This window comes from Temnothorax nylanderi, unplaced genomic scaffold (genome assembly GCF_030848795.1).
Source record: "Temnothorax nylanderi isolate EJ_2023f unplaced genomic scaffold, tnyl_v1.0 TNYL_tig0098_pilon, whole genome shotgun sequence".
Taxonomy (NCBI): Eukaryota; Metazoa; Arthropoda; class Insecta; order Hymenoptera; family Formicidae; genus Temnothorax; species Temnothorax nylanderi.
Window position 1 is genome coordinate 359,845 of NW_027249160.1, and position 16,130 is coordinate 375,974.

Below are 16,130 nucleotides of genomic sequence, written 5' to 3' on the forward strand. Positions count from 1 at the left end.
TGCTTAAAACAAAAATATATTGTTTTAGAACGGTATTTTCATCCTGTGCATACGAGTGGCGTAGTGGATAAAAATGGCAGTGGTAATTTAATAGGCAACGAACTCGGAGTAAACACAGATCCTGCGTCGCATCATCACCAACAGCAGCAACAACATCAGCAGCAGCAACAGCAGCAGCAGCAGCAGCAGCAGCAGCAGCAGCAGCAGCAGCAGCAGCAGCAGCAGCAGCAGCAACAACAAGTACAGCAACAGCAATCATCTTCGCAACAGCAGCAGCAGCAAGTAATGGCAGATAAATCCAGCGGACCCAAGTCTCCTCCGTGACAGTGGAGTCTGAGAACGGAAAGTCTCGAAAGACTCACAAACCCGTCGTGTTTGTCAGGATCGGTACTTAGCGTTGCATATAATAATTATGCCGAAGTCACGGCTGAAGCCGAGTTCGAGAGTAATTGTCAGGAAGCTATGCCTCGTATTCAATTACGTGATTTAAACTTGCGGAGAATAGAATGCTTAAGAGTTCGATCTTAATCTATATATTACAAAGTGAGAGAATAAGAATGCTCTTTTCGAGGAATGCAATTGAGAAAAGAAGAGATTCGTTGATTCATATTTATCAGAATGGATTAGTACTATACAAAGTTTCATATTGTGACAACCTAACCAAGTATTTTATAGTATAGTTTATCATGCGGTAGAATTCGCGACGCTTAGAATAGCCATAAGTTAACGTCGCCGTGCATGCCTTATCCTGCTCGAAAACAGAAACTTGTCTACGTACAGTGTCTTACAAAGAAATATTGTTCAAGCTATAATGTAACGTATTTAGATAAAATGACAAATTTAAAGTTTCAAAAGTTGGTACACACAAACGGTTGGACACGATACTACATGATATTGTGGAGTATTGTTTTGATCTGTAGTCAACTACATATAAACTGCACTTGTATCAATCGATACACGGTCCATGAGTTACAAATAATGGTCTAAATCGTTTTCATTTCTTTTCATTTCTTTGTCTCCTCACCCTCTCTCTTTTTCTCTTTCTCTTTTCCATAGTTTTTTTGTGGCTCGAGATATACAAATGAGAGTAACCGAGTTCCCTTATTCACGCTATTTAAGTAATCCTTTAGAAGATCGCGATCGCAATTGTATCGCATTGCAATACGGTAATCTTCTAGTGCTGTATTATAATAAAAAAATTCGTTATTTTCATAGTAAAATTATTGTGATATACCCGCAAACACGTTCTTTCTAATAAGTATAAAATTATAATACTACTTTGTTTTCGATGATGATACCGAAAGGAGGTGTGGAAGTCGGGAGATTCTTGTATCATATACAAAAACGGTAAAAGCGTTTATTCGGTTCCCGCAAGCGCAGAATACTCCTCTTTATGTCGAAAACTTTTCGAAAGATTCCCATCCGCATATTTTGATATTCGTTTAACAGTGCAATAAAAAGCAATATGCTTATCAACGACTCTTTGTATGTCTGTGCCAAAGTTTTATCTCTCTTTCGAAAAATTATTCTTTTACGTTTATTTCAGAACTTGCGCCACATTTTTGGAGCACAAGTACATACACGAATTTCCGTGTATTTCTCTTTTATAGAGTTTATTGTGTATTGCGTATTAAAAGTATCGGAGTAAATACGGATGTAGCTTGAACAAATAAAATTCGTTATCTCGTGTATCGCGTATCAAGGTATGTATGAATAATTCATGAGAAACGAATTGGTAACACACATGGTTCATCCGTCGAATAATCGAACCATGTATAAAAGTTTTCCGTGCCAATGATACAGCACGCGTGCGCACCATTCTCTTTGAATAACAATATTATTAAATTAATAACGGATTAACGCGAGAAAAATGTTGGTGGAGATAAACTGTTCTACTTTAGAGATCCGTTAAATCTGTGCAGATTTGCTGATTTACGAACGCGTGATATTCGATAGTAAATATAGCAACGTCGCATAATGCTCAGGCTAGTACTAATATTAAGGAAGAAGAGAGCTAATGATAACTAGTCATCAGAGGCTGCTAATTAGAGACAAGATGGATATGTATCGTTTAGTAGCGGATTTTAGACGCTTAATTATTTAAATATGTTATCGGCGATATCGATATACATATATCGAAGGAAGGAAAACATATATATATATATATATATATATATATATATATAGAGCAGTATCGCATTCAATATAACAATTATTGCGAATAAAGTTCGAATTTTGTATAAATTTTGTTTTCGGCAATAATGAATTTTGTGGCAACAAAATACATCGAGAAAAGAAATGCATAAAATATGAAATTACTGCTACGGGTTTACTATATTGTATATAAAAGATACTTGATTAATTCAATAATAACTAAAAAATGTTCGTTATTTATTTTATAATTATGACAAGCAAAACATTTTTGGTATATATTCGTAAATTGATCAAATATTTCAGAAATAATATTCTTAATTTATAAAATAATTTTCTTCTTTTTTTTTTACATACAAGTGACAAAGAATATTCAAACTTGTTTTCGTTATCATCCGTAAACAAAAGAATGTAAATGAAATAATGAAAGCATTTGATTTACGTGAGCGAGATGTTATCAATTTTACGTGCATTATATCCATATAACAAAAAAAAATTAGTTATATATTAATATTATATTATTAAGATTATTTGTTGAAACAAACAACCGTATGTTTTTGCGTTTTTTTCTTTAATGTGTTCCTTTTTTTAGTTTTATTAACGTTTAAAAATTTGATGAAGATTTATTGAGGAGATTCACGGTAGGAAGAGAAGAACCATATTTTGAAAATTATTTTCAATCGAGTGAATATTTAATCCAATAGTACAAATATTCTCTTTTCTAAAGTTTAACGAGATATAAATCGCATTAAATCTCACTATAATCATAATATCTCTTGAAACTTATTTTGTAATATATTTTAATTAATATATTTTATATTTATAGCACGATTTCTTTTTAACAAACGTAAATATGGTGGATAAATCATAAGGCAAGATTAAAAGCCAAACGTTTGCGAATGTAGTTGAACAAATAACTTTCCATGTGCTAGCGGCACATATAATTGTTTATCTTTATAATTATTTATCCATCATTAGAAAACATGGATTATTTGATTGAATATTCAATATCTCGCTTGCTAAAAATGGAGAGATAATTCTACTTGTCTATTCCAAATAAGTCAATTTATTTTATGAGAGTTGAGATATGAAGTATCAACTTTAAATTTACAGTCATAAATAACATATGTTATAAAGTTTCCTCGAGAAAAGATGCACGAAGAAAGTGCGAGTGTGTGGACGCACGTGTAAAGTGGAAAAATCGAAATAAACCCAGCGATAGAAGATGAGATGTGAAAAAGAGGAGGAGGGGAGCACTGTATCATAAGAAGTAAAATATTTTATTATTTGAATCATGAAAATAAGATCACAGATCGGCAAAATGTTTTATTTCCTTGGTTTTTCCCTCTTTTACTAAATTAAAACTAATGTCGATCCTTAATTAAAACATGTTATCGTTACAATTTTTGTAGTGACCAAAAGTGTTGGAAAAATAATGAAATTGATGATGAGGAATCTATTATAGAATCCTTTTACCTCTATTTTACATTTTTATTGATAATATTTGGATGTTACGCGTTGGTTACTTGCTCATTACGTTTGAAATTATATTCACATTATCTTCATTATCACATAAGATACCTAAGAATACAGAAAGTAAGAACAAAAACAATTGCGTCGAAATTAATAATCTAACAATTTATTGATTTACAGTACGAACAAAAGCTATAAAGGAAATTTAAGAAATACGGGAATTCTACTCATGTACTGTGTCAAGGGTTAACTTAGCTTGCTAATTTTATAAAGATATATTGATTGTGGTGTGTATGAATTCTACCACATGGTCTCATCAATGATGAGTCTTGTGACTTTTCTATGATACATTTTCTTAATGTAGGATTTGAAAATTATCATTAATTTGATCTAAAAGTCACTAATCATCGATTCTTTGTTTCTTATAAAAATTCTGCTTAAATTAATCAATAGTATTTTATAAACATTTTACAAACATTCTCAAAACGTGCAATAGTGTTCAAATTTCAACGCGTATCTCCTATATTAATAATAAATATCCTGCATATGAATATATGTTTATTAAAAAGAAGAAGAGGAATTTCTTGAAAACAGAAACACACACTCTGTAATGAAAGAATCATACCATTTTTCAAGATAAAAAAGTGTTTGACATTTTAAAAGGTACATATATATAAAACTCTACACAGTATGCTACATGTATAACGAAATAATAAGTAAATTACACAAAAAAAGAAGAAAAGCAGTTCAAGTTTTATTGATAAAAACAAAAATACTATTACTTGATTAGGTAACAATAATAAAAATGCACTAATAAGTTCATAATAAAATTAAATTATTGAATCTTTTTGGTGCAGTTATATGCAATATACGAAATAATATCATCTTTACAATTACTAATTATATTGAAGATTATAATCATGATAAAATTGTTCGATATTATTATTAACATCACAACTAGGCTTATTATTAAACTGCTGCAACAACAACTGTTATTACTAGTGCTACGAGTAGTGCACCATTACTAATTTATTGTTATTAATATTTTACTATTAAATATATTATTATACTAATTCTATTATTACTCTTGTCTTGTACTATTACACTGTTACTGCTATGTTTATACAATGTTTACTGCAATGTTTACTGCTGCTGCCATCACTATTAATATTGACATTTCTACCATTTTTATTATAATATTAACACTATAATTACTACTACTACTATCACTACTATTACTGCTACTGCTACTACTACTACTACTACTACTACTACTACCACTACTACTTCTAATACTACGACGACTACTACTACTCTAATACTACTACTATTACGATTACTATACTAATACTACGACTACTACTATACTACTACTAATACTACCATTACTACTATTAGTACCATCATCATCAGGACTACCATTACTACTACCACTCACCACCACCACCACCACCAGCACCATCACCACTAACACTGTTTCTGATGCTGTTGCTGTTACCACTACTACTATTCCTGTTACTCCTGATACTACTACTACTATTACTACTACTACTACTACTACTACTAATACTCTTGATACTACTACTATTACTACTGCTACTGCTGCTACTGCTATTATTACTCTTGATACTACTACTACTACTCTACTACTACTATTATTACTATTACTACTCTTAATGATACCACTACTACAACGCCCAATGCTGCTTATATTATCATCACTACAAGTACCTTTACTTCTCACACCATCAACACTACTACTACCACCACTACTATCTCTACTACTACTACTCCTGATACTACTACTATTATTACTACTACTACTACTATTCCTGACACTACCACTATTACTACTGCTACTACCACTACTATTATTACTACTAATATTACTACTACTGTTACTACTACTAACACTACTACTAATATTATTACTACTACTGCTATTGCTACTACTATTACTGCTACTAATATTACCACTACAACACCGACTACTGCTGCTGCTACTATTACCATCGTACTGTCACCCTCATTACCAATATTTATCACACCACTATTACTACTACTACTACTACTACTACTACTACTGTTACTATTACTATTACTACTATTGATACTATTATCGGTACTAGTACTATTACTACTGCTACTTCTACTACTACTTCTACTACTACTACTACTACTATTACTATTACTATTACTACTACTACTTCTACTACTACTACTATTACTTCTACTACTACTACTATTGCTCTGCTACTACTATCACTATCACCACCACCACCATTACTACTACTAATGTTGCTACTACTATTATTATTATTACTATTACTACCATTATTACCATTACTACCATTATTATTAATAATGTTCCTGTTATTATTCTTACTGCTACTATACTTCTATTACTACAAATACTACAAGTACTTTACTATTACTATCGCTGCTGCTACTGTTACGATAACAATTGTCATTGATACGACCATGACTCTCTATTGTTACTACTGCTGCCTTATGCAGTTATTACTACCACTGCTATTAATGGTTCTATCATTAATGATTCTATTCTACTATTACTATACTAATATTTATGCTATTATTATCTTCATATTTCTATTATTAGTACTGTTGTTACAGCTATTACTATTACTACTATTATTACCCCTATCACCATCTCACACTATTACCACCGCTATTAGTACCATTGTTACAATTACTATAGCTATTAATTATAATAATATTATTTCTACTACATCTAGTATTACTAATAACAGAGTGATTACTACAATTATTATTGTATGAATCATCACTATTACCACCGAGTCTCTAATATTGTTGTTATTGATATTACATTGTTGCTATAATTTATATTAATTATTATTTCTTTATCGATTGCGTAACTGCTTCTTTTCGTGCAATTATCATCAAAGTCGCAGTGTCAGTATTAATTATTATTTGTTAGGATATTTTGATAATATATTAATTGCGGAAAAAATATATTATTAAAAGTTTTTTAAGCTAAAGTAAATTACAAATGTGTACGTGACGATACGAAGTATGCATGTGCAAGTGAGAAGATAACAGCGTTGATAAATTGCTATCCATTTTTTAACATGTTAATACAAAATTAATTAATAATAAACAAGTTTAAAAACTTGAAGATGTGATATACATGTCTTAAAAAAATATATACATAAATTAAAAAAAAACAGAGTGGTTCGGGATATGTGCATCGCAAAACATTTTTTTTCCGATATGCATGAGAAAGAAGAAAGGAAAGAAGGAGTACGTTCATGTTGAATAATGTTCCTTACATCAAGTGATTGATAATGTGTAATTGATTAAAAAGTAACAATATAAGCAATAACTTGGGATTATTTATATAGGTGGATACAATGTTATCCTTTATGATCAATTTATGATAAAAATTTGTAATGGTTCAACAGCCGATTTATCAGAACTAAATGCAATTTAATTCTAATGTGTCAATTCTTTCTTCTCCTGTGTTTCTCGCAATAGTTTATCGCGTTATAATTTTTGAAAGCGCTTTTGGTTTTCTTAGATACTTTTTATATTGTAACAAAGTTTAACAACTTGTTAAAATTAAAATGAGATTGAAACTATCTCATTTTAATTTTAACAAATTGTTAAAAGTTGTTGTGATACGTATGATACAATTATCACGATATTAGTATGTCGCTTTTAAAGCGTGGATGATAGAATAATGTGCCAACTGATATAATAATGTAAGTTAATTAGATCGTAGATTTATTTATCCAGAATAGCCGCATAAAAAAATACACAAAGATAAATACATGAAAATCCGATTATGATAAGTAAATATAAATCTAATTAGAGATAGAACAATTGTACGAGTAGTTAATATTATTAATTATTAATTATTAATTAATGCTATCATTGACACGCGTGCGACATGGCTAATACTCGAGAGACGTTATATTCCTTGGAAATATTTAAGAATATCTTGTTATTATCCACAGGACATAATTTAATTTAATAGTCATTGGCTTTTATATCCGTCGAGTAAAAATATTTGTTTTGTTCTACTTAATATTATATCCGTTTGGCGTTTGCTAAAAAGAAGTTATCTACATATATTTAAATAATTTACGTAAGAAAGAGTTGTATTCAGTTCGCGAGTTTATATAATGATTAAAATATTTAGATTTTGTATAGTATATCAAGTTGCCTTGAACCGAAAGTGCATTAATAAATTGTTTCATCTCAACCGTCGCAGAGAATAGATGTGGAGTTGTAATATGGATTATGCGATAAATCGATATGATAATTGAATAATTCAGAATAGAAATCAAGAGTCGCTGGTCATGATATACATATTTTTACTGAGACATAATTTATTTATCATAAATAAATGATGGTTGAAAAGGAGAATCTATGTTAGCTAAATAAATATTTTAAATGCATTATTATTTATATATGTATATGCATCAAGGACATAATGTCAACACACTAATGATTCGTAACTTTGCATTTTGTCATTATATTTGTATTGTACACTGTAAATCCAAGTGTGTTATTTCTACACGTATAAACGTTTAAAAATGACACATTTGACTGAAGCTCGTTTTACATGTTTTGTTGCGTGTTAAATTAACACGTTTAATCGTATTAATACGTTCAACCGTGTTAAATGACGTCATTTAAAACGGCAAGAAATGTGTAAGAAGAGCTTCAGTTAAAATAACACACTTGGATTTGCAGTGTATTTGTCTCGTATCAATAAGCAATATTTGTCGCTCCACGCAATCCCCTTTTTCAATGAGCCGATATCAATAACTCTCTCTCTGTTTTCGTATAAGATAAATTTTAAATCTACTCTAATGCAGAACAACCTTTTCTAATTTGGTAAACTAAAGTGTAAATGTCAGATTTTGAATCATAATCTTAATATACGAAGGCAGAAAAAAAATGTAGAAATATGTATAAATTATATTATTTATGTCAAGGAAGTCGAAACTTCGGAATTCCGATTAATTAAGCGCGAACGTCGTTATCCCGAGCCACTCACGTATCGCAAAAAGAGATGCGGTACGTTAGTTTTTAGAATTAGAGCAAGCCGTCACACACGGAAGAAATCGTGAGATTTACATTATTCAATGATAAACATAATTAAAAAACAGGAGAGACAATAGAAGCATATAAAAATTAAATCTAAAGAATATTTGACATGAATAAATGGTTGATAATGGATATTTTCAATTATTTAAAATATAAATACTAGAAAATTCGCAAAAAGTTCGAAATTTTTGTTTATCATTATATTTGAAATTATAAAACAATATATAGTTGATTTTATTATGATTCATATACATATACATATATGTATGTAAATATATATGTATACATGCACATCATAAACATTAAAATATGATAATTCAGGATTTAAGGTACTTGTTTAGCTAAGGGATGCAAAACATTTGAGATAAAAAGGCAGCTGTTCTTATGATATCAGACAAGTATATCAAGATAATATTTTTTCCCTTTTTTTCGTGTGTTATTCTACGTCTCTGCTCACCTTATTTCTATTATACTTTCGTTAAAAGAGCTTCTTTATACAATACAGCAAAATATTAAAATATATATGATGAGAAATTTAAAGTTCGAGACAAAGAGAAAATCGACAAAGGGCCATATTAAAAACTGAGAGCAACGTTAAGTGTGTGTGTATATATCCTCATGTGTACAGTGTACATGTATGCTTGCAAATGTTACTATAGATATCAAATTTCTTCCGTTTCAGATTTTATCCTGCCAATAATATCCTCCATTTCATTACATCTTTGTATCCATGGTATGCGATTTTTGTCGCATCTTCATATAAAAAAACGGAATTTATAATATTTAAATTTTTGGAAATATCTATGGGTTAATTTTCTTATAATATTAAATATGTAAATTTCTCTTTGATCTAAAGCTGTACGAATATATGAATGGCTCTTATGTTACTTTAATATGGATATGAGAGAGATCAAATAATGAAGGTATTGACGAAATAAGGTACAGCTTTCTTTGATAAAAATGTTGGTACAGCTGTCTTTGATAAAAATTTTTGGTGTTGCTTATAACGACAATGCCATTAATAACTACAAAATTCAAATTGGCAGTAGCTAAATATGATACGATTGACAACGTAATTATGTATAAAAATGAATGATAGCATGCCTAACTTTATTTTTACTTGCAAAAAAGATCAAAATCTTGTCTTTCAAATTTTAAAATAATTATATTTGTTGGTAACGAAAACTATGACATGTCTTATATGGAATTATCTTTGTAAGTAAACAAATAGGAAAAGTGTTTAATTCGACAGGAAAAAAACAATGTCTAAAGAGTAAACATGCGCGGTGTAAGATGAGGAAATATTATAGAGAGGTAAAATCTTGCATCATCAATTCAGTGCAATGTGCATTCTGAGATAGGATGGTAACAATAGCTACGACTTATAAAGTAGTAAAGCTAGATAAGATAGTAAAGAGCTGTGCGTGTACAAGTTTAGCCGCGAGAGATAACATTAGAAATAAGTATTATAAATATAAGTCATAAAATATATTAATATATAATAATAATATAATATAATAGTCGGTAAGTAATAATATACTGGTACCAATAACATTAGACACAGTTATATGAATAAATGAAATAGTAATAATAGTAATAGTACTAATAACGATAATAATGATGATGATAATAATAATGATAACAACAATAATAATATTAATAATAATAATAATAACTACAACAAAGATGACAATAATAATGGTAATATTGCTCTTGTTGTACTTATTATTATACATATTTATCGAATATTTATTTAGCAAATAGTTGTGTAGTATTATTGCAAAATGTATTTACAGAATGACAAATAGACGTGCAAAACGATTGAAGGAAAGCGTAGGAGCATCAAAAATACATTAATATAAAGTTATTTTATAAAGTAAAAGTCTCGATAATACGCTTGCTTCGTCTCATTAAGATTGCTATGTATAGTATACAATATGTATACTATATATAGCTCTCTCTCTCTCTCTCTCTCTCTCTCTCTCTCTCTCTCTCTCTCTCTCTCTCTCTCTCTCTCTCTCTCTCTCTCTTTCTCTCTATTTGATTACATATACAGATATCCTCTGCTTTTGGAAAGTTCATTTTATGCCACTTTGCTTTTATGAAAGACCTACATTAGTACCCGTTTTCGCTAACCAAAAGAAATCCGAGGAGAATTTTACGAGGAAAATTTTCCCCATATGAATTAATGGTAATTGTTTCTTCGCTTCATGCCATTTCGGCTTACGAAAGGTTTCATAGAAACGCTCAACTTTCGGATAGCAGGGGAAACCTGTATAATTAAGTAAAAAGGTTTATATACAAAATAGCACATCTACGTACATATGTATGTGTGCATATTTATGCTACTTTGTGTATAGATCTTTTTATTTAATTGTCTATGTAGTCGAATAGAAAGGTTTACAAAGTAGCACAAAAATACAAGGTGCTTAAACCCTCTCTATCTAAAAGTGTAAAACACAAAATTTATATATAATGATACAATTTAGTTTTACATACATCTACAATTTTTATCCAACTGATAGGGAAATGGCGATAATTATTTAAAAAGTTGTCAGTTGACATGAGAAGTTGTTACTCGATATTGATTTCTAGGATTAGTATATTATAGTATACTAAGTATACTGTAAGAGTAAGTAAAGCGCTTATTTTATTCGACTTATATTGAAATTAATGTCGAAATGTCAGAGCAATAAAATGTATAACAATTAGAGAAGTCTTCGACTGAAAGCGCTAATGTTGCGCCGATGCGTAATACATCGAATAATAAAATTTATATTATATATGATGTATATATAATATTTAATATTTGACATTTTGGCAAACTTTAAAAAAGCTTTAAAGATCAATAAGACAATGTTTACTAGAAGAAGGAACAAATGCTCGTTTTTATACCTTTTATCGAGAATTTTTTACATAGCAAGTGTCGAAATGTGACCGAAAAACGACAGTTTTCCGGTCACATAACTTAATTTGTAAGATATAAAATGTAATATTTATTCCAGAAGCTATAAGCAAGAAAAAAAGAAGTAATGTGCAGAAAATTTGTGAATTGATGATACAGTATGCTTTATCTTATTTATTTTGAGAAAGAGAGATAGGTCCTTAATAATTAAAACGTTAAAATTGCTCTATTTACATATGTTATTATTTTTACATATAGACACATATTAATTAATAAATATAATTATATTCTTTATTAAAACACATAATTTTGCTGGTATGTATGTGTGTTTGATATAAGAGTATACGTTGACTTTTTTATAAAAGAAGGAAACGAGAGGATCATTAATAATGTTATATATAATTAAAGTGTTGGTTTCTCCGTGAGATTTTTATTAGAATTTACATGTATCTCTTATTTCGGAAAGCTATACTACAACAAAACTGGAAATCGTAGTTTATTATGCAACAAAAAAGTTTATTTTTAGAAATAAACTACTCACACATTACGTAACGTAACGAAACATACTTTTCACCGGTTTTTTTACCGTTTTATATATTTTTTTGTTACGCACATATTTTTTCATTAACTTTATTTCTTTCTTGTCAATATTTCAAACTCGGTACGAACAACGCACAATTAAGCGATTATATTAAATTATGTGAAAATAAAAAAACACAGTGATATCAATCAAAATTATTTTCGAGTAATCGTTCCTTCAGTAAGAATACTCGTTGTCTCTTGTAATATTTTTTTTACACGCACTATCGCTATAATACACATGTAATTAAATTTCGTTTAATGTGTAAGTTACACGCAGCGTAGTAGTCATTATTTCTTGATCGAAATTCATGCACAATTTGCACATTTTTGTGACAATGTTTTTTTATGATACGAACGTTATATATCAGGGAATAGAATAATTAGCGTAATACGCCGTTAGAAACGAGTGATAAATACCGCTTTGCAGTGATGGGAAAGAAACGCGTGCAGAAGACAGGAAAAATCTATTTGCACGTGCACTGCACGCGCGCGAAAAGCAAGATAAGAAAAATAGAAAGCATTCACGGTGGTGATAGTGATGTTAAACGGCATTAAACAGAAAAAAGAATGTTGCGATACACGAAAATTATCTTAGAACGCCTCCTGGAGTAAGCTCTTTTTCTGCAGAGAAATAGCGGGAGGAAGAAAGCGCAGAAGAGTAAAAGTTCTAATGTTTAATATTAATAATAGCTATAATATTTATAGTAAAGGCCGGTATTCTTTCGACGAACTTAAAGTTAAGAAAAGAAAGGTTCCTTTGTAACCTTTCTACGCCAATGATGCGTTGTGTCCATACTGTCATTTATATATATTAATATATATAAATATATATATAATGTACTATATATCCGACAATATTGATTAAACTTCTTGATATTATAAAGATATATGTCATATTTTTTCCCCTATTTTTTCCTATATATTACCCTTTTTATTTTCCCATAAACCGACATATTACGTCGTAATTTATCTTTCTTTTAACGATATCGCGATTCTACTTTTTTTGCATTAAAACAATAAAAAAGATTTATTCGGCATTACATATATCTTTATTTACTCTTTCTATCTGCTGGATCCAAAATACGCATGAACCAATTACGCATTTATTTCATCTTGAACGCGAAAAAAGTGTTGGAAGATGCGATTGGAACGGGCAATGACTCGTAGGCTGAATCACGTAAGATTTTCAACCGAGAACTCCCAATTTCGTAGATGCATGGGCTTCGAGGGCGTCGACCCTGCTATACAACGGATAGATGATAAATTCTTGGCAGTTTCTGGGTCATCGCTGAGAGAAAATCATCATGTAGTGAAACATCATCGTTGAGCAACGCGCTCGGTGGTAGTGTCTCCGGTAATCGCCTCGTACTTGTCGGACGTCGGACGTCTCATCTGACTCGAATTTATTCGAGCTCGGCCCTTTCGCGCCTCACTCACGAAGCCCTTCTATCTTTAGAAAGTCGTTTTAAATGTGACACAATGTTACACAGTCGCAGATTACGTCCCGATGATGATGACAAATAGTTTGTCCGTTTTAACTGCACTTTGCGAAAGTTTGGAAAAAAGAAAACCAATTAAACAAATATATATATTGTACATTATTATATATGAATATGTATCTGTGTTTATATTTTCTTTCAAGTATTTATAACAAATTGCAATTGAAACGGATAAATCTGCTTATGACCGCGAATTGACAAAATAAGACGTTTTAAAAGGCTATAAAGATTGATACGAAGTAATTAGCCTAGTGGTACATAAAAAAACCTTTTTAAAAAGGGTAAAAAAAGGGCGCCAAGTATTCGCGCCCTATTGTGCGTACAGCTATTGCACGAAACAATATTGTTTTAATCTATTTTTGCTATAAAAGTAGTGATATTAGATATCGTGCCAAGTGAGCATGAATTTATAATTTATATATATATAATTTAATCCTTTCTCACATAAATAATGTATAATTTAATTTTTCTATCGTACTTAATAGAATAATAAAATATTTAATGTAAAAGAACTTGTCAATGAGCATGAAAAATTATGTTTACCATGATATTTAATTCTTTTATTATTATGCCTAGTAAAATAACAGAATAGGTACTTGATCCAATAAAACTTGGCGTGTTGCGCTAAACAAATGTTCATGCAAAGTTTCATGGGCATGTGTGAAGCTTATGCGAATAAAGTAGACTTATAAGGTTTGCATAGATGCTTATTTAGCAACGCCAAGTTTTTTGGGAACAAATATTCTGTTATTTTAATAGGCATAATAATAAAAGAATTAAATATCATGGTAAACATAATTTTTCATCACACCATCGCACCATCGGCCGATCATGCTCATTAACAAGTTCTTTTACATTAATCCATCCATCCTCAGTCCTATTACTCGTGTCCTAGCGTGGTGGCTCCTCTTCATATACATGTGTTGCGCACGTGGATTATACACATTATATATGGGACCTACAGTTTAACGCCGATTCCGAATAATTTTTTAGAGAAGCGTTCTTGGCAAGACATACTCTCGGTGGTTTGCCATTGCCTTCCGAGAGGAGAACGAGCGAATATAATTTTGGCTCTGCCGGGAATCAAACCCGGGACTTCGGTTCAATAGACCAGTACACTGTCTACTAGGCCACGCTCGTCTTCAGACATTAAATATTTTATTATATTCTATTAAGTAGGTATAAATTCATGCTCACTTGGCACGATATCTAATATCACTACTTTTATAGCAAAAATAGATTAAAACAATATTGTTTTGCGCAAAAAAGGGCGCAAACACCTGGCGCCCTTTTTTTACCTTTTTTTAAAAAGGTGTTTTTATGTATAAATAAATAACATCATCATTTGTAATTGTTTTATTTTTAGTTGTTCCTCTTTAAAACGCGATCAAAAACGTGATTTAATTAATTGTTGTAAAAATATGTAAAAAAGATGCATAGACAAAATTTTAATCTACGAAATTAAGTATATATTTGATATAAAATTAAATTAATTATGTGCGACGTGCAGGATTAAACCTCGTCGGAAACGTACAGTTGTCAACCGCGCGATCAATCTGTCACATGGGAGAACTTATCGCTTCCGGGTCGAGGCCTAACGAGTTGAGGTGATCGCGTTTCATCCTTTTTCTCTCGTTATGTCGACACATGACACCCCATGTGTTACGTAATGCCGAGAGGAGAAATCGGGCCAGGCGGAGAAAGCTACTAAGCCCTTTACTTAGCAAAGGTACCGCGGCCTTGAGGGATAACGTACCGCGAGCGTGATGCAGCCGATGGCATACATTATACATTGTTGCACGTGGTGTGTTAGGTCGTCGACCTTCTTTCTTTTCTTTCCTCCATCCCCTTTTCTTTCTTCTCTCTTACCATTGGAATCTTCTTTCCACTTTCTACTTTAGTGTCGTCTAATAGTGACCCCTTTCAAATCCATTCACGCACTCTCTAATCTGTTGTCTAGATTTGATCTCTACGCGAATGCTTGGAACCCGATAGCGCTCGCGAAGTCGTTGAGCTTTGTTTCACAAAATTACAAAATTTGTAGTATCGTTTCCATAATATATTTGATTAAAACAGATTGCAACATCAGTTTGCAACAAAGTTGATATTACAATTTAAATGATACAGCTTTTCAATTTACAGTGCTATTTGCGAGTGCTATTGGTAGAAAGTTACAATTGGAATTAAGGAAGAAGATGCACTTAAAAATGACGAAAATATCAAAGTTTTTACAATTTAAAAATGAAATTAAATTCATTTAATTTCTTTTCTTGTACATTTTAAACTACCTATATAAAATAATTTCTGGATATATTTAATAATAAATGCCTAAAGAATGAAGTTGAACGTATAGTCTTTGCGCGGATTAATTGGAGTAGGCACTGCACATCTGCGACGACAAAAATCTCGAACAGAAGTTTCTC

At 30.6% G+C, this 16,130-nt stretch overlaps 1 protein-coding gene across 11 annotated transcripts in view; it reads left to right on the top strand.

The window, feature by feature from the left end:
• Nucleotides 1-13,093, top strand: part of Nfi (Nuclear factor I) — a 48,106-nt gene extending 35,013 nt beyond the window's left edge. For 10 of the 11 annotated variants that reach the window (XM_071711385.1, XM_071711396.1, XM_071711386.1 and 7 more), the window contains one exon: nt 29-13,093. In XM_071711385.1, coding sequence (XP_071567486.1) covers nt 29-324 — 296 coding nt within the window. In that variant the 3' untranslated portion in view covers nt 325-13,093. The remainder of the gene's footprint in view (nt 1-28) is intronic. The other variant, XM_071711387.1, reaches the window with a different exon arrangement.
• The last annotated feature ends 3,037 nt before the right edge of the window (nt 13,094-16,130 follow it).